Source organism: Cervus canadensis, chromosome 26 (genome assembly GCF_019320065.1).
Source record: "Cervus canadensis isolate Bull #8, Minnesota chromosome 26, ASM1932006v1, whole genome shotgun sequence".
NCBI lineage: Eukaryota > Metazoa > Chordata > Mammalia > Artiodactyla > Cervidae > Cervus > Cervus canadensis.
Genome location: NC_057411.1, coordinates 49295124 through 49320321, shown reverse-complemented (window position 1 = coordinate 49320321; position 25198 = coordinate 49295124). Strand labels below are relative to the sequence as shown.

Below are 25198 nucleotides of genomic sequence, written 5' to 3'. Positions count from 1 at the left end.
AGTCAGCGTCCACTCCATGGTCACCAGGGACGTGTGTTCACATTTGCCGTCTTGCTCTACACAGCCCCTCGCTGTGTCACGCACTGAAGTCCTCTGCACGTTGTGGTTCTGCTTGCATTTCTCTTCTCCAGCGATGTGAGCAATTAACTTCCTGACCCCTTTCAACAAAAGAGTCTTTAAAGTTTCTAAAAAGTATTCTTCAACTTACGTTTTCCCAACTACCAAAATAAGCAATGAGGCATGGTTTTGGCTTCCGTCAATGTCTGGACTGGAGTCCAGAAGCTTCTTTTCCACTTTCATCTTCCTCCCCTGACTTTCCCAACATAAGGCATGTGTGCTGAGTCTCTTAAGTCGTATCCGGCTCTTTGCGACCCCACGGACTGAAGCCCGCCAGGCTCCTCTGTCCATGGGATTCTCCAGGCAAGAATACTGGAGTGGGTTGCCATGTCCTCCTCCAGGGGATCTTCCTGACCCAGGGATCGAACCCGTGTCTCATGTCTCCTGCATTGGCGGGCGGGTTCTTTACCTCTAGCACCACCTGGCAGGCCCAACACACATCATAGTCCTTATTGATATTAACCAGATTTTGGATGACAGCTTTTTCTTTCCAAAAAAAATATATTTTTGACATGTGCACTTGGTTTCTCTCCAGTGTCACAGCATCTATTGAGGCTGAACCTGTTGTTTACCTGGCCTCAGTCCTGCTCCTGTGTTTCTATGCCAGACCTTCTCTGCCTTCAAAGCCCTGAGTTTAACCCAACCCTCTGATGCCAGAATAACTTTTCTGGCGTTTTCCTTTCAAGACAGATGCCTGGCCGTCTAAGTCAGATGCCTCTGTATTCCCTAAACGGACAAATGACAGCTGAGGTGAAGACAAAATCCTGAGACCACAGCTTTTCTGTCCTTATCTGCAGACCCTGAAATCCATTCTATTATTTTAAAATGTAATATTAGAAAGCATGTCTGTAATGGCCTGCTTCTTATTCTTTCATAAAGAGCTTTTCTTTCTTGAGAAAAATGACATTTTACCCTCATAATTAAAGAAAACAAGGCAGAAGGTGAGGTAGGCTTAACAAGCGCTTTTTAAAAAATTTCCTTCAAGAACTCGCCCTCTCCACCCAGCCCAACCTCATCTCTGATCACTGCTTCCGGTCCTGTCACTCTGAATTCTTATTAGAAAACACCCGTGGTTCTCAGGCTGGCCCTCTCTCCCCTCCCCTGCCTGGCATCTTCCTTCTTTTCTTTCTTAAAGCCTCTTCCTTCTTATGACCCTTTTGTCTCGAGGCTCTTCATTGGTGAGAACCCCGTGATTCGGTTTCCCTGCTCTTTCGGGCCTCTGAAATGCCCTTCGCCGGTCATTGAAATTTTGGGATCTCACAAGTGTTCCTCAACCCCCTCACTCCCATCCCACTACTTCCGCCTTCCTGGGAGCTGCATCTCATCACGGTCCTTTGTCCTAAGCGTCCCCCTTCCATCCACAGTGACCGCCCTATGGGGACAGCGCACCCCAGGACGTCATCGCCCCACAACGGTCCCCACACCCCTTCCTGCCTTATAGGCTGTGTGAGCTCAGGGGTTCAGGGTGTCGGTGCGGCCGTGGGCGGGAGCCGCATGCCTTGGCCGAGACGCCCACCCAGCAGGGCTTTTGATGGGGGGTTTCCCAACCTCTGGCTGGTGGGCAGGGCTGCTCTGGTTCATGAACTTTCTGCTGAGTGGGAGCTCACAGGTCCTAGCTTAGTCTCCATCTCTGGCAGTTCATCTACGCTCCATCTTCCTGGTCAGTTTAGCGAGAACTTGAGAAAGCTGGGGCGGGAACAGACGCTGCTTTGTCCGAGAAATCAGTGCCGTGGTCTAGAGATGCCCCTGCCCTGGTTTTATTTTTATTAAATAAAATAACATATTTTAATAAAACCCCAACCAGGTTTCATTCTTTTGGCCACACAGTGCGGCATGTGGGGATCTTAGTTCCCCGACCAGGAACCGAACCTGTGCGCTCTGTGCTGTAAGCGTGGGATCTTAACCACCAGGGAAGTCCCAACCATCCAGGTTTTAGCACAAGATTACCCTCCTCGCCTTGGTGAAAAGTACCAGTGCCTGGGGAGAGCAAGGCTTCCAGGAGCAAGCCTTCCTGGAATCTTCACCTTCCACGCAGAGGCCAGAAAAAGGACGGGTCAACTCAGAGGCCAGAAACCCCAGTGATATCACACACGCTGCTGAAGACCCTTAGAAACGACTATGCTGGACTCACGTGGGCCCTCGCTCTAGGGAAGAAAAGATATGTATTTCTTTGCCCGACAACCACATTTTGTTAAAAGTATCGCAGGACTTTGGAGGACATATAACGGCTGATTTATGTGGGACAAATAACTATTTAATTGCTGTCTAATTACATGACAATTAGAATTCCTATCGCGGCCATGTCCTTAGGTATCTATTTATGGGCTGTGTGAGGCTGTTACAGCGCCCGCAGCCATTAAGAACACCAGGAACCGCGCAGCGGGCAGGGCTGCCGGCTACAGAGCATAATTACCCATGTAATGATTCTCCTATACCCGAGTAATTACAGGCTGGTATTATTTGTGTATTACCATTTATTCACACACCTAATCACAGTCTCCTTTCACAAACTGGGACCCGGCCCAGGAAGCGCTGATCAATTTTTTTAAATAACATAAAAGTCATCTGATGAGAAGCTAGGCTATCGGGCGCCTTGTGTTCCCAAGGGGAGGCAGCCAACGTCTGCAGGGAGGGAGCTGGGAATCCAAATCTGACACCAAGTTCATCGTGGCAAACCCCACCCAGTCCGACCATGACCCAAGAGACAGAAGGACGCTGCCCTGGGCACGGTGCCCACTTGGGTGGGCTCTTTGCTGCTCTGTGGGGCCGTGGCCTCTGCCTGGTGCCTCTCTGCAGGTCGTGGCCCTTGTCACCCTCTGGTCCAGCACATACGACCCACCCCGTGTTAGGACTGCCCATTTCCATGTCTGTTGGCTCTCCTGGGCTTTGAAACTCACCATGGCCGGGGCCTAGAGGGGCTTTATTGTTTTTTGGTAGCGCGTGGGGTTGAATTCTGAGCCAGAGTAGGGGGGTCACTGTGTACCCATCAAACAGGATGGAGGGACAGGCCCCACAGAACTCTGACCCAAGAATCCCATTTATAAAAGCAATCATTTCTCGGGGTGGGAAGGGGTGGTGATGTTCTGAGACATGCAGACAAGTGATATCAAAGGTATTTTCCCTTGAGAATTTCAGTCCCATTTTTTACAGCTCTATCCAGCATCTCTTAAATAGCCAGCTCAAAGCAACCGAGGGGGTGACCCAAAAACCTCAGGAACAGGGTAGCCGGAAAGAGGGGCCAAGTCCTGGGCAGTCACTACAACTGTTAGTGCAATTAACAGAGCTCAACCTTGAATCAGGCATCCCAGGCTGCCTCCCGTATGGTGAGGAGGAGTTGCTGTCTCCCATCACCACCAGCCCCAAGCCCCAGCCCTGCTCATCAGCAGATTCATGTTGGTGCTACATTCAACTCACCCCAGGCTTTGAGAACCACCCTAGAACGAACTCTCTCTGTCCATCCCATCTCGCCTTTCATAGCCAGCTTCCCTGTGCCCCCAGAGCTGGAGCTGATGTGTACGTTCTAGTCAGTCCCCAGGGGCCTGTGACGTGGTTGTCCTGGGCAGGCCTGGGGGCAAAGATGGGTAAGACATGGTGTGGGCCCTGGAGGAGCCTTTGCCCATCTGGGGAAGATGGCTGAGACGCACCCCGATGACGAGCTCTGTGCAGGCAGTGGGCTGTGGGCATGAGTAGGAAGGAACAGGCATTAATTGAGCACCTACTATACACCTGGCTGGGTGCTGGGCCCTTCCTAAGCTTTATCATAGTCTTCCCTTCCTGTGCAGAGAACAGGCCCCATTGAGGACACAGGGTCTCAGGAGGCCAGTGGCTGCCAAAATTCACCCCACAGCGGCGAGAGCAGGGGAAGGGACCAGTGACAGGTAGATTATCAATGCCTTCAGTTCTGGCCTGCCTTCAGGGCCTGCTGGCATGGGGAACCCCTCCCCCAGCTCCTCACCCAAAGCCCCCCAGCTCCACTGGGGTCCACATCTGGAACACTGCAGGCAGGGCACTTCCACGGGAAGGCAAGCTGGCTGAAAAGTCTAGCTGTGAGGTCTTTCTTTCAAGCTAAAAATATACACTTACTGCTGTGTTTAAAGAGACAGGAAGAGAGAGTTGGAGGCTTGAAAGAAAAAATCCTCAAAAAAGGAATGACTTTTTAAACAGTATAGTTAGAAGTGATTCAACAGGAGCAACGTCAGTAAATGCTGGTGGACATGGGCACAAAGCTGTCCGAGCTTCTACCTGCTCTTATGAAATCTCACTTACCTGGCTGGAGACTCATCTTTCCCTCACTGCATTCCATTCTGGTTGGGCTGACCCCTACCTCTCAGAGAACACATGACCGGACCTGGCCAGTCAGAGCACAAGCTCCCTCTGGCCACACCCACTGCTTCAGGAACAGGTCTCATGACCCCAGCCCAGCCAATGAGAGTCTTCCCTGGGTTCTGTGTTGAAACTACTTGGAGAAGGACCCCTGCCCCTTCTGAGATCGTGGTGCTACAGATCATATGTGTCTGGGGTGTCCAGAGGTCATCTGTTCTGCCAAACAGCCAAATTGTGCCTAGGACTGAAGTTTGGCTCCAAGAGAGCAAAGTTAAGAAGTGGGGAGACAGACGCTGAGTCCTAATGTCACTATTAAAGGTCCTGGATCAAGCTGTGCCTGAAGGAAGATCTACCCTTGGTCTTCACAGTTCCATAAGCCAATGTGTTGCTCTTCCTGTTTGAGTGACTTCATATTACTTGCAATCAAATTAGTCCTGACTAATACAGCACAGGGGGAGGGGGAGGGGGAGGACAGGCATTTATTTGGTGGCTGATTTATCAGAGGAAGCCAAGTAGAACAGAAGACACTAGAAATGGAAGGCCCCTCAGATGTCACATACAGACAGCTGCCATGTGACACGGGAGCTGCCACCCCGTCACTCCGACACCCAAGCCTGACACCACGGGCTGGTCAGGCCTCCTTCCCGCTGCACGTATGTAGCCCCAAGTCCTTCCCATAGAGACTTCCAGGCAGTGATGTAGGTAGGGGGTGATGTCCAACTCGCGCCTAGCTCAGAGGGAGGTGAAGCGGCTTGTCCCAGCCTCCCTGCTAATCTAATCCCTGAAAGTACAAGAGACACTTCTTCCTTGGATTTATATCTTCCCTTGTGTCTAACGATTTCTCAGCCACACCTCTTGGATAAGCCACATGACTTGTGAGATTCCTGGAAACCAGAGTATTTGCATATAAGGGGAGGAAGGGCACGGCTGTAAATTATAGCACAACTGCCAAAGCTGGGTGACAGGCTGATACTGAAAACAGGTCTACAAAGCACTTGCCCTGGGCTTCCTTCCGCTGGCCCTCCACTCACCCTGCGCCCCCACAGAGCCAGGAGGCAGGGTGGCATGGTAAGAACCTCTGCCCGGGTGGGGCCCAGCTGTGCCACGCCTGCGTACCACCCTGACCCCGAGGAATCACTCCATCTCTCTGAGCTGCAGGCTGCTCTCCCGTCCGTGGACGCCTGTGGCTCAGCCCCTGTGTGGCTTCAGCGGGTAACAGTGTCACCAGCACTGCTCCTGGGATCGCCAACGGCTTGGTGCCCCACCCCACGCCCAGCACCCCAGAAATCACCTTGCTGAATCTTCACAGAAACCCCCCTGATGTCAGCGCCCACTTCACCAGCCAGGCTCAGAGGGGCTCAGGGCATTTTCCCACGTTCCAGTTCTGCCTGGACCACTTGTGTCTCCACTGCCAGGATGTCAGGGGGCCTCGCCTTCCTCTCCCCAGGGCTGCTGTAATTGCCCGCTGCCTGCACCAGCACCATCACGCCCATCATCACCCCCAGCTCCCCACAGACACACGCCTGCCCACTGTCCTTCATCTAGGACCCCACATTGCCAAGCTCCTTTCACTCCGAGGAGAAGCCCTTGAACCCTCACCGCAGTGGCAATGAGACCAACAGGGTAAGGTGCCCTGGGGCCCCAGGGAAGCCCATGGTGCTGGCTCTCCACAAGCACAGACACGGTGGTGTTCCCGGTCCCCACCAACTCGGGGGCCTTGGGACCCCAGCACCCTGGGGCCCTAGTGCCTGAGTTCCCTGCGGTTGCTGTGGCCAACTACCTCTCATAACTTATAACATCACAGGTGTGTTGTCTTCAGTTCTGGAGGTCTGAGTCCAGGTGTGGGCGGGGCTGGTTCCTTTCTGGAGACTCCAGGGGAGAATCCACTCTCAGCCTTTCCCAGCTCCTAGAGGAGCCTGTGGTCCTTGGCTTGCGGCCCCTCCCATCTTCAAAGCCAGCAGCATAACACCTTCCAGTCTCCCGGTTCCCTTCTCTCCTGACTCCCCCCAGCCCTCCCATTCTGTGACCACCTGCTTCCCTTGTTACATCTCCTCCTCTAATCCTCCTGCCTCCTCTTATAAGGATTACTGTGACAACAGGGATTATCCAGGATAATCGCTCAACCTCAAGATTCTTAGCTTAATCACCTCTGCACAGTCCTCTTGGCCACGAGAGGTAAGGTATTCACAGGTCTGGAGGATTAGGGCGTGGACATCTTTGGGGGTCATTTTTTGGCCCTAGCAAGGGAATGGAGTGGTGCTGCCTGCCCTAAGCACTTTAGGAGAGGCGGGACTCAGGAGCATGCACGCTGAGCGAGAGGAACATGGGGAAGCGCCTGAGCTGGAAGGGAGCGCCCCTTCTGATGGCCAGTTGGTCAGCAGGCAGGAGCCTCTGGGCATGAGATGAGGCTGGAGGCAGACAGCCTGGGTTTCACATGGAGAAATATAGAAGGCCAGGTGCCCCGGCAGAGCTGAGCTCTGGAAGCTGAGGGACGCAGGTCGGAGGGGACTGGAGTCATGAGGCGGCCACTGGGGTGAACCCAGCAAGAGGAAGGGTGGCTCGGGTAGGGGTGGCAGAGGAGATGAGAGAGGCCCCGGGCACCCATGGGCGTCCACGATGGGCGGGGTGTGGAGGGTAAGGAAGATGGCAGTGCTAACGACCACCCCCGGGGTTCTGCTTGTGTGCCCGAGGGGACAAAGGGCTGGAGACGGCCAGCTGACACATCACAGCAGGAGTCGATTGTGTAGCCTTGGGGTAGAGCCAGGGCGGTGGTTTGGGGAGGTGGGGACCCAGTACTGGTGCTAAATAAATGAATAAATAAAAGAGAGCAGAAGCTGGAGGCACTCTTATTTATCAAGGGCCTCCTCGTTGAGATCAGGTTTTCCCCCACACAGAAATCACGTTCAATTTTAAGCCGTTTTTACCAGGCTATGACCTGTCAAGCTTCCTAAGAGCTCACACTGCACAAGGACAAATGCTTTGCCTGCCTCTATTTTCTGAGCATTTGTCTTTGAAGGGGAGAGAGACGAAATTCAGGCTGCAGCCAACAGCTGATCAGAAGCAGTTTTCTTAAGTGCCGATTCTTAATGGGGAAGCTGAGCAGGAGCACCAAGGGGAACAAGGAACAGGTTCATGCTTTTCAGGAGGCTCACGACAGGGCCCTCAGCCTGGGGGCAGCATCTCCTCTGCCACCGGCTAAACAGGACTCAGCCACTGACCTTCAGTGCCACGCGGCGTGCTCTCTCTGCGTGCGTGGGTCCCCTCGGCAGCCCTGGGGCACTAGAGAATAAACCATCACATCCTCTCCCACCCAAAGGACAGCACTGTCCATCATGTCTCGCGTCTGGAGCCAGCCAGGGATTCTGTCTCCGCAATGGAGGCCACATCCAATGTGGAGACATGGCACCACAATGGGCTGGTGGGGGGGGGGGGTGTCTACACCACCCACGAAGAGAAAGGAGCTTTTCCATTCCAGGGCTCCCTCTGGGCAGGCTGGCAGTGCAGCTGAGCAATGCCCTCCTTTCTAGCACCTGAGATAGGAGAAAAACAGCAGGGCCAAGAGGGAGGCAGTCACTGGATTGAGCGTCCACTCCCCGTCGGCCGACCTGGAGACCAAGACTCTCAAGGTGTCTGAGCTCCATGGGATGGTGATCAACTGCCTCCCAAGGGCTCTGAGACGTGGCAGCGCTGCTTCTGGGCCAGCCAAGGATGCGCACCCTGGTTTGCCCTGAAGGCAGAGCCACCCAAAGGCTTTAATTTATCAAGGGAGGCCGGCAGGTCCAGCAAACATTAGGGCCTCTCAGGGCCTGCAGTAATGAAAGAGTAGACTCATGCAACGTGGGCCCCCGAGAGACGTGCTCACCACCCCGTCGCCTCGCCCGTGGGCCCCTGTTTTCTCATCTCTAACGCGGTGGCCACAATCACTGCCTTGGGGATGCTGCTGTGCCCTTGGGCAACTCCCCGTGGTCCCAGCCCAGCCTCTCTCCCCCTCACTCCACAGCCTGGGAGGACTGACACGTGAGCATGGGGAGCAGTGAGCGGAGCGCCGCAGGTGTGCGTCACGAGGTCCCTGGAACCTGCGAGTGCGGATGGAGTCCCTGACACACAGGTGGGCAGTCGCCAAGATGTGCCCGGATGGCCTTTTTGATGCACTCTAGTTGAGTTTTGGTTGTGGCTTTTGGGGTCTTAGACTCTGCATCACCTGCAGAAGAGAGAATAAATCCAGGATCCCTTTCCTTCTCTGTTTATTAGCTCCAGAGGCCAGAGCCCAGGAGGCATGTTTTCTGAGAAGGCTTTTTTCCCTTTCTCTCCTCTCTTCCAGCAATAATCTACTGGCTTCAGGAGGGCATCATTTCCACGCATTAGCTGGAAATTTGAGGGCTTCACTCCATGTCTGAGATGGAAGCTCTGTGCACCGTCAGGCCCAATTGAGCTATTTTTCTCCTGGACGGGACAGGATGCCTGGCGCTCCAGGGAAATGGAGACCATCGCTGATTGGAAGCGAAGGCCTGTTTACCTCTAGTGTACTTCCCCCTGCCCTGCAGGCCCTAAAAGCTGGCTTGTTTTCCCTCCAGGCAGGGGCTCCCACTCCTGGTAACTGACCTCTGGGATCTGGCACCAAGCCAGGGCAGGGGGTGATGCCTGGGGCCTCAGGAGGTTTCCAGGAGCCTTGACTGTTCTCAGAGAGCCAAGGTGGGTGGGGATGAAGACACCAACCCACCTGCCTCATCTTGTATGCTGAGGCTGACCAGAGAACTCCGGAACAGGAAAGAGGCCTGGGAGGCCTGCCCAAGCTAAGGGGGGCCCCCTGAGAGATCCCCCCACACAATCAGAACTGCAGTGGGCACACGTGACTATTCTGTACCATGAGCCCTGAGCACTGTCTCCCACTCCAGCCTAGCCAACCTGAGAGCATCCTGGGCATCACCTCTGGATGCCATAGGCCAGTGGACTCAGCTTTCCCATCCTGGGCTAGTAATACTCCCCCGAAGGTCTGCTGCTTCTCCAGGGCCCTCCCGTGTCCCTGTTAACCCACTGCTCATACCAGAAGGCTGGGGCATCATCTAAACACAAGACATCTCCTGACTGTGTCCTTGTCTTCCCCGTGAACCTGCCCACCTCGGTTCAGCCTCTTTATCACTCAGCTGGACCCCACCAGTGTTGGAGCCAGACGGATGCCCATTAGATGGCTGGATGAGTGAATGGATGGGTGGGTGGGGAATGGATGGATGGGTGGATGGATGGGTGGATGGGTGGATGGGTGGGTAGATGGTTGGGTGGATGGATGGATGGGTGGGTGGGTGGGTGGGTGGATGGATGGGTGGGTGGGTGGGTGGGTGGATGTATGGATGGGTGGGTGGTTGAATGGATAGATGGGTGGCTGGATGAATGGATGGATGGGTGGGTAGGTGGGCAGGTAGATGGGTGAAGAGTGGCTTTCCCTCAGTCCATTCTAGTCTCCCCACCACAGCAAAAGAGCTTTCTTAAAAAAAAAAAAAAAAAAAAAAACAGGCAAACCAGCACATCTGATCTCATCCTGAGGACTCCTCCAGCCTTGCCCTTGAGAACAGCCCATCCAGGTCCTCCCAGGAAGGCCTGGTCCCCCAACGGGTGGCCCACATGCATCCTGCCTGGAGAGCACTCTCTGGGCATGCCTCATGTTGCAAGCATGCAGGAGCGCAGGGCACCATGAACACTCCCTGGGAGGCAAGCATCTCCAGCAGACCTGCCCACCTCCTGCCCCAGAGAACTGATGCCGCCGGCGCCCAGCCCCTTCACTGGTGGAGCACACTCACTCCAAGGGAGCACCTGATGGCTGCTGAGGGGCTCCTCATGGAGGGGGCAGCCCTGGTCGGGCACAGATCCAGAGAGGCAGCCTGAGTGTAAGCACTGCATGCAAGGGCGCCACACCGGGGTGCCCACGTCCCTGTACTGTAGCAGGACACAGACATGGGTGCGGCCAGCTCCGCAGCTGCCCAGGACGGGCGCGGACACCCCTGAGCTTGCCTCCTGAAGCTCAATGTGCATCTCAAGCCCTCCTTTCCTGACAACAAGGAGATGGTGGGTCCCCCCAGGTTGATGAGAGGACACAGCAGGGGTCCAGGCTCAGGCCTGACAGCACCGTCAGAAAGACGGGGAGTGACGGGGTTGATCGTCCCAGAGTCCCCGCGGCGCGGGCACTGTGCCCACAGGCCACGTACTGGCCTGGCTCACTGGAGGGGCACCAGTTCCTGGCGCTGTCCAACACGGACGCAGCATCCTTACCACAGGGGCCAGCACGGTGCTACCCTATGCATTATTTCCTGTGATCCCCAAATTACACCGCAGAGAGCCAGGATGGGGAGATGCTGGCATGTGAACCCCCTCAAGCCGAGAACCCCCCAACTCTGTGCCTTGGCCCTTTCTGGTCAGACGCTTCTGCAGAGCAGGGAGATGCTGGTCAACACTCCGGGAGAAGATTTCAAAGCTACAGTCACACAACCCATCTCAATGAGAGGAGGAACAAAATGAAGGCCTTGACGCTAAACACGATCTTTAAAACACTGGCGCATACCTGGGCTTCCAAGCTCCGGGGAAAAAACCTCTGATTGACCATCCGGCATGGGGGTGGGGGGTGCAGCAAGCATGCCTCGGGGCTGCTGCTCTTAATGTGGGCAGGTCAGACAGAGATCGCCCCACCTTGGAGTCCTCTGAGTGACAGCAGGAGGGTCTGTGAACGGCCAAGGCCATGGGACGGGGCTGACCTCGGCTCCCTCCTGAGGACAGACCCCCACCATGCACTGCGGAGGCCAAAATGAAGAAACAAGACCAGGGAGCTGAGCCAGGAGATCAGCGGGAGAAGGGGGCGGGGCTCATGCCAGAAAAGGGCGGAGCCTCCACAGCAGGGAGGGGCGGGGGCCTCTGCCCTGGAGGGGGCGGGGCCTCCAGGTAAGTGGGCGGGGCGTGCATTCCAGGATGGGGCGGGGTCTCTACGTCGAGAAGGGTCTCTATACTAGAGAGAGGGCTCAGAGTTGGAGACCAGGATTGGGACAAAAGGCCCAGGAACCCCAAGTATTTGAGGAGAGATAGAGACAGAGGCTGGAGAAGGACCTGGCAACCCACTCCAGTGTTCCTGCTTGGGAAACCCCATGGACAGAGGAGCCTGGCCGGCTACAGTCGTTGGGGTCGCAAAGAGTTGGACTCGACCGAAGCCACAAAACAACTGTTAACAAGAGACAGAGGCAGAGATGGAGAGACAGAGCGTGCCTATTACCTGTCCTACACGTGTGGCCTTAGAGAAGACCCTGAACCTGTTGGTTCCTTCACCTGTGAGATGATGTACAAGCCCTTGCTTTAAAGGGGGTTGCAGGGATCAGAGGTAGCGTACATTAAACTCCCCATAGGAGGCCTGGTACATCAAGAGCCTTCAGAAGTCGGTCCATTCTTCAGGACGACCGGTCTCTTACCAACCATGGTTTGTGCTCTGTGACACCGAGCTTCTCTAAGGAGAGATTTTTGGCCTGATTCATTTCCACCCTGAGTGCTTGGCTCGTGGCAGTTTCTCAGGATGTCTCGGGTGAGTGAGCAGAATGAACAAGTAGATGAATCGATGGAGATCTTGTCCTGACCCCGTGCTTCCCAAATGAGGAGTCACGGCCCCAGGAGGGTGCCTGCTGGTGGCTGGGCCAGGGGTCCTGAGGTTTAAAACCAGAGCCTTCTCCTGGGTCATCAGGTTAACAGAGATTTTTTTGTTGAAACTGTGTGTCTCTGTGTGTGATTTAAGCATTCAAACCAGCGCTGACACATCATGAAATAAAGTGAAAATTCACATGAATTTTTAATATAAACCATGACACTTGAAAGCAATTCCGTGCCCTGACCGGCTCCCCCTGGGCTGTGACTACACACCCTCTCGCCCTGCCAAGGGGTTCTCCGGGCCAAGTCAGAAATGCGCTGCTAGTCCAAAGCTAAATCAGGAATTCAGACAGCACAGAAGGTGTACGGGGATGCTGAGGGATCCTAGGGGCCCCCGGGGTCTCAGGTCATGCCATGACAATGGTAGAATGTCGTGCCCATGGGCATCCAGGTGGGAGCTCTGGTTACACTACTGGCAAGACAAAAATAAAAGGATATTCATTTTGTAAGACAGGTTGCAAAGTGGTCTCTTAAGGAGCTATACAGTGCTGCTTAGTCTGTAATTGTTGCTAAATGGACTCCTAATAGCATTCACATCTTCCTGCAAAACCTATCCATTGCCGGTAACTGGAGAGGTAGACCCTCCACTCACGCTCATGCAGGCGCCCCTGTGAATAAAGGACCCGATCTTTTTCCAGATCAGACTCACGATGGGGTAAACCTCTTGCACTGGAAGGGCTCACTTTGGGCCCTGTTCTTATTCCTCCCACACAAATGCAGCAGCAGGAGAGGTGCGGTTTCCCAGGGCTCCACCAGAGTCTCAAAGGTTGAAGAAGGTTTGCACTGTCTGTCCAGCTCACCTCCCTATTCCAGTGCCCAGCTAGGTGTTTAATCTGCATCTGGTATCTGCCCCGTGCAGTAGGTACTTAAACTACATCTGGTATCTGTACCACATAGTAGGCGCTTCATCTGAATCTGATATCTATAAGATTGGACCAAGGGTTCTCACTCTCCAGCACCAAGCATGTCGCCTGGCGCATAGTAGGACCTCAACCCACATCGGCCGAATGGATGGGGCTTGATGTTGAGATGGAGTGTGGGGACCTGCTGGACCCTGCCCTCCCGTGGAGGAGAAGCCAGCACACCCAGTGGACAGAGCAGTCTGGGCTCTGCCCACGGGGATCTCACTCCCCACCTGCTGCTCCTCCACTGGGAGGAGCCCAGGAGAGTCCAGAATGCTGGAGCTGGGAGGGGCTTTGGAGAACCTCCTCATCTTACAGAGGGGGAAACTGAGGCCTGGAGAAGAAATGGGATCTTCCAGAGTCACACAGCTCAGCCATGGTCAGATGGGGTCTGGTCTGGCCACAGCACGTTACTGAATCCCCCACCTCCGTCAAAGCGGGCTGGGCTGGGCTGGGCTTGCACTGATGTGGGGACCCTTATCTGCTCCCTGGAACTTTGCCGCAGGGTGCCTGGTGAGCTCGAGGGTGTGACAGAACGTGCTCTGGCATCCAGCAGAACTGGATTCGAACCTTGCTCAATGCCAAGTACAGACACAATATGTTTACTGCATTGGTGAGAGCTGAGCTACCCCACCAGCCGGGTGACCTGGACAACTCGTCCAGCTTCCCGAGAGACTGTTTTCTCATCTAGCAATGCAGGTGACGATGCAAACCCCCAAGTCATGCCCCACGTCCACACAAATAAATGACGATTGACATCTGGTTCTGGACCAGGGCCCGGCGTACTCTGCATGATCGCCAGGGGTGGCTGAGGAACGGGGAAGCTACAGACAAGCGAATGCATGAATGCAATGATGAGAGGACATTTCTGCTTCTCCTGACGGGGCCCCACCCCAGCCCCAGTCCAGCCCATTGCTCCCATGTTTCCTGAGAATCGGCTGAGCACTAAGGGCAGTGTGCAGAGTGCCTGGGCTGCTCCCCGACCCCTAGGACCACCCTTCAGAAGCTCGCAGACCAGCACGTGGCCCCCACTCTCTCCTCCACCCTCACCAACCCCTGTGGCTTCTGGCTCTTCATTTGACATGGTCTCACATCAGCCTTTTCTGTAACAGCGACTGCGGTTTTCTGCTTCCTGTATTTCTTGAGAATCAGCTGAGCACCAAGGGCCGTGCATTTAAAACACACGGTGACATCACCGGTGGCAGACATGGGGGAGGGGGCGCCTTTGGGAACTGTCAATGTATACTCTGAGTGGCAGTAAAATAAGCAAGGTGCTTTCTGAATCCACTTGTCACGTCTTCCCTTGATCATCGCCCCAGTAAGAGATGAGATACCTGGGACCTCCCTGATGTCCCCTGGCTGGGGGGTCATGTCAGAGCTGGAATGAGGACAGGGGCCCCCAGTCTAGGTGCTGCTCCCCGGACCCCCCTCAAATTCAGGGGGCCCCACAGCACACCACGGGCCCTCCACGCCTGCTCTCCTAGGTGCAGGGGGAATCCGGGGATCAGAAAAAACTACAAGGCAATGGCATCCATTCAGCAGGACCAGCTGCTGCTTGTGACGCTCACTCACTCATTCATTCATTCCTTCAACATCAGCTGAGTGCTTGTGCGGGGCACAGGTCTACCCCCAGTGGTATTTCCAGGCAAAATTCTCAAATACCCTCTCAAGGGCATCACCGATCAGTGTTCTCTTTTTTCCTAAAGACACAAACGTCTCCCTGCCTGCACCCCTGTCCCGATGTTGTCTGCAGAGGCGACTCTGCTGCGTGCCCCAGTTGGAGCCCCCTGGACCACCCTCCCTCTGCCCGAGCCCCCAGGGGACCAGCATGGACGCCTCATTCCTGGTGCCCTTGGCCTGCTCGGAAGCCCTATCTGAAGCCCCCTTGCTGAGTTCCTGCCCATCATCTCATTAACCCCCGCCCCACCCCCTTTATCCTGGCAGTTGCTGCATGCAGGGCCTGGGTCTGTCTGTCCTCCCTGCTGTAGGCCTGGCTCTACATGAAGCCTTCCCTGACCTCCCGGCCTCGGAGACTCCCTGCTCCGTGCCTGCACTGTTGCCTCTGCCTGTCTCGTTTCCGAAGGTGGACACAGCCTTTGGGGCCAGCCCTGGAGCCACGGTCACACCCCAGCTGGTGATGCACAGAGGGGTCTCCCCTCACAGGGGCCAAGAGCAGCAGCTTGGGGGTGGCTTCAGGGCCAGGCTGGCTAGACAGACAGAACTTGGAGGATGCAGAGGAGATGAGTGGCTTGACCTCCCGTGTCCACTGCTGCCTAGAGTCTTAGGGGTGGACAGGGCTCTCCGGCCTGGGTCAGCACCAGCCCCCAGGAGCCTTGCTTGGCCTCGACTCTGAATCACAGTGACCCCAGGGAGAAAGACGGCAGTGGGCGGGAGGCAGAGCTTCTGTCCTTGCCCATCCCAGCGCTCAGCTCTCGTGGCCGATGAAGGGCCTCCATGCGCCACACACTGCTCTGCCCAGGCCTAGGCTGGGGTGCTGCCTGGGTGTGTCTCTCGCTGACCACCCCGCCCCCCAAGAGAGCCCCGCGGCTCAGAGGGTGGGGGCGGAGCTCAGGAGAGGTGAGCTGCTCACAGCAGAATGAGGGTTTGATTACCTGGAGGTTGGTAAGCTGTCCTCTTACCGACCTGGGCTGGAGTCAGACACGGGATGAGGGCCGCTCAGGGGGCAGGTGCGGCCGAGCTGGGGGTGCTGTGAGTGTGGCGGCGGTAGTGGGTGGGGGTCGTTCCCTCCCACTCACTGTCATCTCTCCACAAGAGAAGCTCCCAGCTCTGGACCCGGGTGAGGCTGGGGTCAAACCCAGCTCCCCCCCCACCAGCTCTGTGATGATTGGGTGGTAGCCTCACCTTCCTGGGCCTCAGTTTTCTGCCCCGGAAAATGGGATACTAACCCCTCCTTTCCAGGAACAGAGTGCGACCGTGCATGTGAAGACCCCGGGCAGGGTCTAGGGAGATGCAGGCATGGGCGAAACCAACCCCCTGCCTTTCTCTTCTGTCCCAAGTCCCCTCTAGGCATCAGTGTCCCCATGGAAGTTCCCCCTCCCCCCAGCAGCCCTCCCCATCTCCACATTCCGATTCTGTCCATCAAGAAACCTTTACAGCAGTGAAAGTTAAAGAGAGGGGAGGGGGGGACGGCCTGCAGAAAGCTGACATCACATTAAAAGGTGCCACCAAGATGCCCTGGACACCCCCCAGCAAACGGCAGTCCACACCAGTCCTCGTGTTCCATAAAACTCTACAAAGGGGCCTGATCCCTGCAGAACCTGCCAAGTGCACGCCTCCCCCGACTCCTCTGGGCCCAGTAACCCACCGTCAGCTTAACCGTCACATCCGCCAGCGCCCTCCACGTGGGGCCCCTGCGTGCAAGCAAGTGGCAGGCTCTGTGTTCCCATTCCCAGGGCAGGGTTACACGCCATTTCCCAGGAGGTGCCTGACCTGTCCAGGTCCCTCTCCGTGACACTGATCTGTTTCTCTGAATGGAGTCAAGCGTGCAGGACAGCTGGGGGCACACCGAGGGTACTTCCTCTGACTCATTCTGGGGTCCCAAGGGGGTCAGGAGGCAACCCTGGGCTTGCAAAAGCCCCAGTTCTCCTAGAACTTGGCATGAGTGGCAGTACCTGGAAATGGCCACGTTCCCTGACCCACAACCAGGTGGAAAGCAGAGTCAGGAGACTCTCTCAGGCCAGGAAAACAGAAAGTAAACTTCAAACGAAAAACCAAATCAACCAAAAAAAAAAAAAGTGGCAGGCGATCAGACTGTTTTTTGCTGCTTTGCCAGGACTCCAGACCAGGAAGACTCTTTCTCCCCTCCAGAGCGGCCACTACCGCCCCCCAACCCCCAACTCTGCCTGGATGGAGGCTGGCCCAGGGCAGGGGCAGACACAGACACCAGGGTAACCTTCCCTGCCCCCAGGCCCAGCCGCTGTTTTAAACCCCTTCATCCAAAGGAACTCAGGTGGAAGAGCCAAGGGTGACGCAGAGAGCTGGGAGGTAGACGCCTCACCTGCCCTGAGGGTCCCAGAGGAGCAACGTGACCCAGCCCCCCTGCCCCCCGTGCACAGAGAGACGCCGGGCGCAGCACCTACCTTTCTCTTGTTGGTCGGGCAGATGTAGAAGTTGTCAATGACGGTGGTGACGCCAGGCTGGAGGGTGAGCTTGGTGTAGGACGTCCCGAAGTCCGACGACCTGGGGGGACAGGATGACAGCTGTCAGCCACGGGTCCCCACCACGCCTCTGGGCCCTGTTGGTGTCCAGCACAGGCTGTGTGCCAGGGGTCTCTGGGGAGGCCCAGGACTCCCCCAGCTCTGTTTTCCAGCGAGCCACCTGCCCTGGGCATCCCACAGTGTCTCACCCTGTCCACGGTCTGTGTGAGTTCTACCGTAGCTTCATCACCCTCGTTAGGAAGGGTCTCACAGGTCCTGGCCATGTCTTTTTGATTCCTCAGAAAACCCTGACAGATTATGTCCCTATGTCCATCTTGCAGAGGGCCAGAGGACCAGAGGGGATCTGTTCCTGCCTGAAATCACTCAGCAAACAGGTGGCCAACTAGGACGTGCATATTAGCTGGCATCCTGTTTGTTCTACAGAAGGTCCCCACCACCCTGAGACCTGTCTGCTTGTCCATTTCCCTCTCTGGACCGTGACTTCCTCCAGGGAGCTGCACCCTCCTCCCTGACCACATGCGCCCCCAGGGCCCCTGGAAATCAGACCCCTGTCCCCGAGCCAGCTGGTGGGCGTCAGCACCCGCTCTACTCCATGGGGCCCAGGGGCCCATGTTCCTGTCTGTAAGGCAAGGCCTGCAGGAAGGAGCCTCCAAGTTCTAACCTCTGCCCAGAGCAGCCGCAGCAGCAGAAGAGATACAGGCATCAAGGGCAATTTCACAGCAGCCAGAGCATCGGGACACGGAATTAATCCCTTGTTGAAGCTCAGCACCCTCAGCTGAGCTCAGCTCAGGGACCCTGGGCCCAGCTCTCCTTGGGACCAGCCGGTTAAAACGTGCAGTGACCGCAGAGCCGGAGGCACAGTCTGACCCGGGTGGCACTTTTCACCCCCTCCCTAAACTGACACGTGAAGTCCCGGAGGCCTCAGTTTCTCCCAGAGCATCTGGTTTTCTGACCAGTCAGGAAGCTCACCCCGAGGTAGGGACACGGACAGGAGTGGGCATCCAGGGCTGCTGAGGCCCACTGGGTTGGCGGCCCTTGGACCTGTCCATCTGATCACCACTGAGACGTGTTGGACGGAGCTGAGCTCCAGGGCTGAGGGCGGCCGATCCCAGCTATTGGCGGGGGCTCGGCTGGTATCCAGTCCCCAGACCCGGCACTGTGTGGGGCCTGGGCTGCAGGTGGCCCCCTCTGGACCCATCGAAGGGCTGGGTCAAGCTGTGAGTCTCAGACTTCCCCCCTGTAGCCAGGGTCCAGAGTGAGGCCTGGAACTGCCCAGGGAAAATGCCCCACCCCTCTGGCAGTGTTGTAGCTCCATCCCATCATAGTACATCCTCACCTTTCTACAGGGATGTTCTTCCTCCCTGCCTCTTTCCTAAGCCTGCCCTTTCCCAGAGGCTCTAGGAAGATGGGTCGTGTTTATAGCCCTGGGGCTCAGTGGCCGCTTGTCCCCAGAGGTCAGGTCCTTCAAAGGCCTGAGGTCACAAGGTGCTTCCCCAGGCCAGGACAGAAAGCAGCCCCTGTGCCCCTGATTCCCAGGAACTCCAGCAGGGGCTGCCCCCACCCCACCCCACCCAGTCTCCCTCCCCCAACAGGATCCTCTGACTCTCTACCCACTCCCCTCCTCAGGTGTCATTAGGGAAGTGCTTACTCTCAACACCTTGGAGAATTGATTTTCCTTGGGAAGGAGGAGGCCAAGGCCCAGAGGAATGATTCAAAGACCCAGGAAATTCCAGAACCCCCAGGGAGAGAAAGAGTGTGTGCCTGGCAACCTCCAGCCTCTTGGTCCCCTCCCTCTCCCTCCGGCCCAACAAGCCACCTCTCAGACCTGTGATGGGCTCTGCCTCCGGGACACCTGGCCGTCTACCCTTCCCTCCATCCAGACACCCACCTGCCCCAGCCCAGCTGTTCCCTTCCCCCACCCGTGGCCACAGCAGCCTGTTCACACCTGCTCACTCAAGGGCACCTGCTGGTGTGAGCCCTCAGCAGGGAGCGAGTGGGACCCAGGCCCTGCAGCCTGGGAATCTATATTCTATCAGGTCCTGGGGAGGTGGCTGATAAAAAAGCAAAAACACAGCTCTGTCAAAGGAGACAAGGACTGGGGAGAAGCATAAACAGGGTGGGGGACAGAGGGGGCAGTAGAGAGCTGTCTCAGAGCATGGCAGGGAAGGCCCCTCAGACACCCAGCTGAGATGGGAAGGAAGGAAGAGAGGGTGCTACGTGCCAGCTACAGACACCAAGGACTGCCAGCCACCCCCAGGAGCTCAGAGAGAGGCAAGGAACAGATTTCCCCTACATCCTCCAGGAGACCCAACCCTACCAACACCCAGAACCCAGGCTTCCAGGCTCCAGACTGCGGACAACAGTTTCCATTGTCTAAAGGCAGTATGGTACTTCATGTGACAACCCCAGAAAACCCTCCATGTAGAGGGAGGTGCAGGCACAAAGGCCCAAGGAGAGGGCTCCCTCTCCCCTGTCCTCTCTAGACAAGGAAGGTGAAAGTGAAAATGAAAGTCGCTCAGTAGTGTCCAACTCTGCAACCGCATAGACTGCAGCACGCCAGGCCTCCCTGTCCATCACCAACTCCCGGAGTTTACTCAAACTCATGTCCATTGAGTCAGTGATGCCATCCAACCATCTCATCCTCTGAAACCCCCTTCTCCTCCCACCTTCAATTTTTCCCAGCATTAGAGTCTTTTCAAATGAGTTAGTTCTTTGCATCAAGTGGCCAAAGTATTGGAGTTTCAACTTTAGCTTCAGTCCTTCCAATGAATATTCAGGGCTGATTTCCTTTAGGATGGACTGGTTGGTTCTCCTTGCAGTTCAAGGGACTCTCAGGAGTCTTCTCCAAAACCACAGTTCAAAAGCATCAATTCTTCGGCACTCAGCTTTCTTTATAGTTCATCTCTCACATCCATACATGACCACTGGAAAAACCATATCTTTGACTAGACGGACTTTGTTGGCAAAGTAATATCTCTGCTTTTTAATATGCTGTCTAGGTTGGTCATAGCTTTTCTTCCAAGGAGTAAGCGTCTTTTAATTTCATGGCTGCAGTCACCATCTGCAGTGATGTGCAGTGCTCAGTATGCAAACCAGAGATGCAAACCAGATTTGCCAGGGAACACCCCAGACACCCGATGATGCACAGGGTGGGTGTCCATCTCTTCCCTGGAGTGCGATATCTCTCTGTTAGAAGCTCACCAAGCTTGAGGCACAGATGACTCAATTAAACGCCTTCCGTTTCTGATTCTTCTCTAAACTCCCCACAGCCCCAGGGTACCAGCCCTGAACCTAAATCCGCCTCCTCCTGCAGCGCCACCAGGTACCAGAACAGGAAGGCTGTGTGACCTCCAGTGAGCACGTATCCATCTCTGGGCAAGTTTCCCATAGAAACCAATCAGATTTGCCTGATGTCTGAAAACCAGCCAACAAGTGCCCCCTGGACTTGCCTGTTGAAGGGAGACTCCCCGATTCATCTCTGGATGGTCAAAATTCCTGTGAGAGCTGAGCATGTCCAGAAGGAAGAACAGGAGTGAGGGGAGGCGGGAAAAAGGAGGGTGGGGAGGAGGGGAGAAGGAGAGAGGAGGAGGGGAACAGTGCTCACCCAGGGTCTCCTCTGGGCCAGACCTCCTCCCAACCTACACCCTGACCTTCCCCAGTGCTAAGACCATCTCCAAGTTCTGACTGTAACTCAAAAGTGATGATTCCATCTAGATTTATTCAAATTAAAAATTTTGAATAAAAATAGACTCTACATCCAGCAAATAGATATATGAAAGGCAAGTGCAGTTGGAAAATTGCTATTTGTAAATTGGCTGCTTAATTGCTAAGTGTTTGTACATATGCACTTAAAAAAATGATTTAATTGAGCCGTTTTCATACTCTATAATTATTTCATTGGCATAGACGTGTGTTCAGCTCCTGCCCCTCCCCCAAGGGTGAGCCCCCCGGCTCCTAGGATATCCTTGGCTACCTTGGAAAACCGCGCAGGTGGGGAGGGGGTGCCCCCTGCGTGGCTGGTGCCACCTGCAAGCTTGTGGTCTTGAGCAAGGCCTGGACCTTGGCGAGACTCGGTTTATCTGTAAAAGGGGCCAACAGCACAGACCTCAGACACCCACGATGAGGCTGGACATGGTGGACTCACAGTCCCAGGGCCACCTGAGGGCTGCTGACCCCGCTCCGCATCTGTGTGGACCTCGCTCTGGCCGGACGCACGGCTGCGTGGACTTGCCGCCTGTGCCCTGATGATCAGGCCTCTGAGGGCCAGCACTGCCCCTGCCCGGCCATTGCGCCAAGCCCCTGGACAGACCCCAGGGCCATGCCAGGGGCCTGGGGCCCGGCTGGGAAGGGACAGGTGCAGAGTTCTTTCATGGCACAGCCAGGACTCAACTCTGGTCTCCAGGCACCTCCCCACCTCCCTCCCAGCAGGGGAGGCATTGTGTGTTAGGACGGTTTCCCAGCTGACCACCCTGCTGATGTGAGATGAGAAGGGACGGATGGCAAGGGGCCACCACCCAGGGGTCCTCAGGAACCGACAACCCCAGGGGACCTGGAAAGCTGAGGCTTTGATCCGCCACCCAGAGCAGACAAATGCACCCTCGTGGAATCATCCAGGGAAAGATCTGCCCAAGCCGCTGATAGACAGTCAAGTCATTCTAGAAAATTCCATGATGTGGCTTGAGATTTTGAGTGTGAAATTTGGAGTCAGGTGCCAGCTGGGTGGGTGAGCTGCTGGAAGGGGTCTCAGTGTGCCCTTGATGGGGCACGACAGCCGTGGTGAGGGAGACGCCAGTCAGGTCGCCCCGAGGTTCTGAGACCGTGGTCTCCCTCCAGTGGGAAAGGCATCTTGGGGGGAGATTAATAGACGTGGGGGCTGACACTCTCTGGTTACCATACCCAGGGCGGAGCTCAACCTCCCTCAGACAGGATGCCCACACTGGGCCAGGAGCACGCCTTCCCATTTTACAGGTGGGAAAACTGAGGCTCAAGGCATACCTCTTGCCTTGCGCAGGATCTCACGGCAGCTACAGGAAGCTCGGTTTAAGCCCAGGCTGTTGGCTGAAGTTGCCTCCTCTGCTCCACCCCAGGCTATGTCCAGACATGCAGTCCTGTCCCTGGGGGCTTCACAGGGCCGGGCACTGACCCCGTGTGGCTGGACTTTCCGATGCTATTTCTCCCTCTCGCAGAGCCTGGCGGGCGATGCTCTCTGCTGTGTCAGCGTTGACACGCTGACCGCAGCCCACCCCCACTCTGGAGTCCTCATAGTATTTCCTGTGGGTTTTCTCCCCGGTTTAAAGCTTCTCCTTAACTCAAGACCAGTCTTTTTATAAAAATCCATTTTATTGAAGTATAGTTGATTTGCAATATTGTGTTAATTTACACAACGTGTAAGCAACGTGACTAAGTGTCTTCTGTGGTGGCTCAGATGGTAACAAATCTGCCTGCAATACAGGAGACCTGGGTTCGATCCCTGGGTCGGGAAGATCCCTTGGAGAAGGGAAAGGCAACCCACTCCAGTATTCTTGCCTGGAGAATCTCATGGACAGAGGAGCCTGGCAGGCTACAGTCCATGGGGTCACAAAGGGTCGGACACGACTGAGCGACTAACATTTTCACTTTCGTATACTTTTTCATATTCTTTTCCACTACAACTTACCCCAGGATGTTGGATATAGTTCCCTATGCCTTACAGTAGGACCCTGTTGTTTACCCATCCTGTATATAATGGCTTGTATCTGCTAACCCCCAAATCCCACTCTGCCAACAACTTAGGGGTGGAAAGCGGTGCAGGGCCTGGGGCCAGGCCACCCTGCAAGGCTGCCCGCAGGACAGTCTGCTCGAGCCGGCTCCTGACCGGCTGCATCCGTTTACTCCATTGTGAGGATCACTTCCCTTTCAATGAACCTGTCTTATCCTTCAGAATCCCTGAGACACATGATTCCTTGGGCTCAAGAGGTCCTTCCAGAGCACCTTTCTTGAGCGCCTGTTCTGTGCCCGCTTCTTGCTGAGCTTGGAGGGGAAGGGAGGGGGGTTCTGTGGCTGGTGGTGCCAATGCGACCATACTGCCTGTTCAGATGCTGGAAACTCCACACCCACCAGCCAGCAGGCGCTGCCCGAGCCCCGTTCCTGGACCCTGCCCCTCCCGAGACCTCCTCACAGACCAGCGGCAAAGGGCTCACACCCAGCTTAGCAGGCGGCCACCAGGAACCTGTTCTGGGCTGCTCCGGTGTCCGCTCTGAATGAGCAAGGCTCCTGCCTCGTCTAGTAAGGAGCAGGGCAGGGTACCTGGCCCTGGGAGTCCAAGATCCAGGACCTTGGACATGTGGCCAAAGAGGAGCCTGGAGCCCGGAAAGGTGCCGGGAGCTCTCAAAGCCTGGGGGGGTCGGTACAGTGCCAGGGGCTCCTGGAGAACCTGAGCAGAGGTGCCGGGGGTCCCAGAGAACCGGGGGGGAGGTGTCGGGGGGCTCCTGGGGAACCCAGGGGAGGTGTGGGTGGGGAGGGAAGCTAGCAAAGGCTCTATGTGTGCCTGCGGGTCTGAGTAGGGCCGGCGGGGGAACCGGCAGGACCGGAGAAGGGAAGGGGAGAAAGAGGGCACGGCACAGAGCAGGCGTGTTTTTCTAGAAGCTTCCCTGACAGTCAGCCCCACCCAGGTTCAGTGGGGAGTTGTCTGCTCTGCGCAGTGGCGGTGAAGCCGCGAAAGCCCGGGTCTTAGGCAGAGGCTGTGGAGGGGTGAGGCCCGGAGCCCGGAGGAGAGACCGTATTACACGGGGACCTCAGCCTGGACCAACCACGGGGCTGATGCTGTTTCAGGTCCAGGATAAAGATGCTGGGTTTACGACCTCATCTGATCTTCATTCCCACCAGTGACCCTCACTGCACAAACGAAGAAACTGAGGTGCAAGCAGGTGGAGAGCCCTGCCCGGCTCACACACAGGACAAAGTGATAGACTTGGGTTTTCAGCTGGGCGTCAGCTCCCTCCAGTCTCCAGCTCTGTGGATGGTTCTGTTGGTTCTGTCTCTGGGGGTGGGAAGATGACCCAAGGCGGGGGCGGGAGGGGGACATCTTTGCAATGACTCTGTTCCCAGCTCTGGGGTCTTTCAAACTGGGTTACAACCACTGGGGCTAAATGAGGGCCGTGTGGCTGGACGTGTCCCTGGGCACCGTCCTGAGCGGGGCAGGGCTCACTGGGCTCGGCCGAAGCTGCCCGCGTGCTCACCATGACACACAGCTCTCGACCTCGGTGACCCTGCCCTTACAGCCACCCTGCACCCCTCAGCCAGGCGTACCTGCCAAGGCCACGGTGAGTCTGGTGACCCTGATGGAGGGAGGGCTGTGGAGAGGCGTGGGGAGTAGCCAGCCTCAAATGTCGCTCTAGATTTGTTGGGAAGGACACACAAGCTGGTCTGACAGCAGGCCAGGCCGGTCACTCCCTGGGGACAGGCCCTGCCGTGTCCGGCTCCTCTCCCCCGCTGCCCAGGGTGAACTGCACTGACGCACACCATCTCCCCGGGAGCCCATCGATTTGGGAGGACGCCAGGCCCCTCCGAAGCCCAGAAGTGTCATTTCAAATAGGAAGCACCCAAATAGAACAAGACAAATAATAACACAAATGACTTGCTGCAGACCACACCACGCAGTTCCCGAGAGCTTCCCAACCACGCCACTGCCTCATTATGGGGGGGTGGGGGGTGCGGCCGGGAATTCCCAGCGGTGGCGGGGGCAGAGGAGCTGGAAGAAAGCTTGAGGTGGGGGGTGGGAGCCACAGCATCAGGGGCTGAGGCTTGACATCAAAGCCTGTTGGGGGCTGGGCCAGGTTAGGCGACCCTGGTGACCTGGAATCCACTCTTAGGAAAATTCCTGAAGTGTAACGATCCACACCCGATAAAATGTCCTTCCTGATATGCTGACACACTCTCCACTCTTCTTGGAATCATTAAAAAAAAAAAAAAGAACAAGAACAGAAAAGCAGCTGCAACAATAACAGGAAGAGAATCTTCCAGTTC

At 56.1% G+C, this 25198-nt stretch overlaps 1 protein-coding gene across 1 annotated transcript in view; it reads right to left on the bottom strand.

Moving 5' to 3' along the window:
• Nucleotides 1-25198, bottom strand: part of SORCS2 (sortilin related VPS10 domain containing receptor 2) — a 488906-nt gene that overhangs the window by 169116 nt on the left and 294592 nt on the right. The window contains exon 3 of the mRNA XM_043447910.1: nucleotides 17117-17216. Within this exon, the coding sequence (XP_043303845.1) occupies nucleotides 17117-17216 (100 nt within the window). The remainder of the gene's footprint in view (nucleotides 1-17116; nucleotides 17217-25198) is intronic.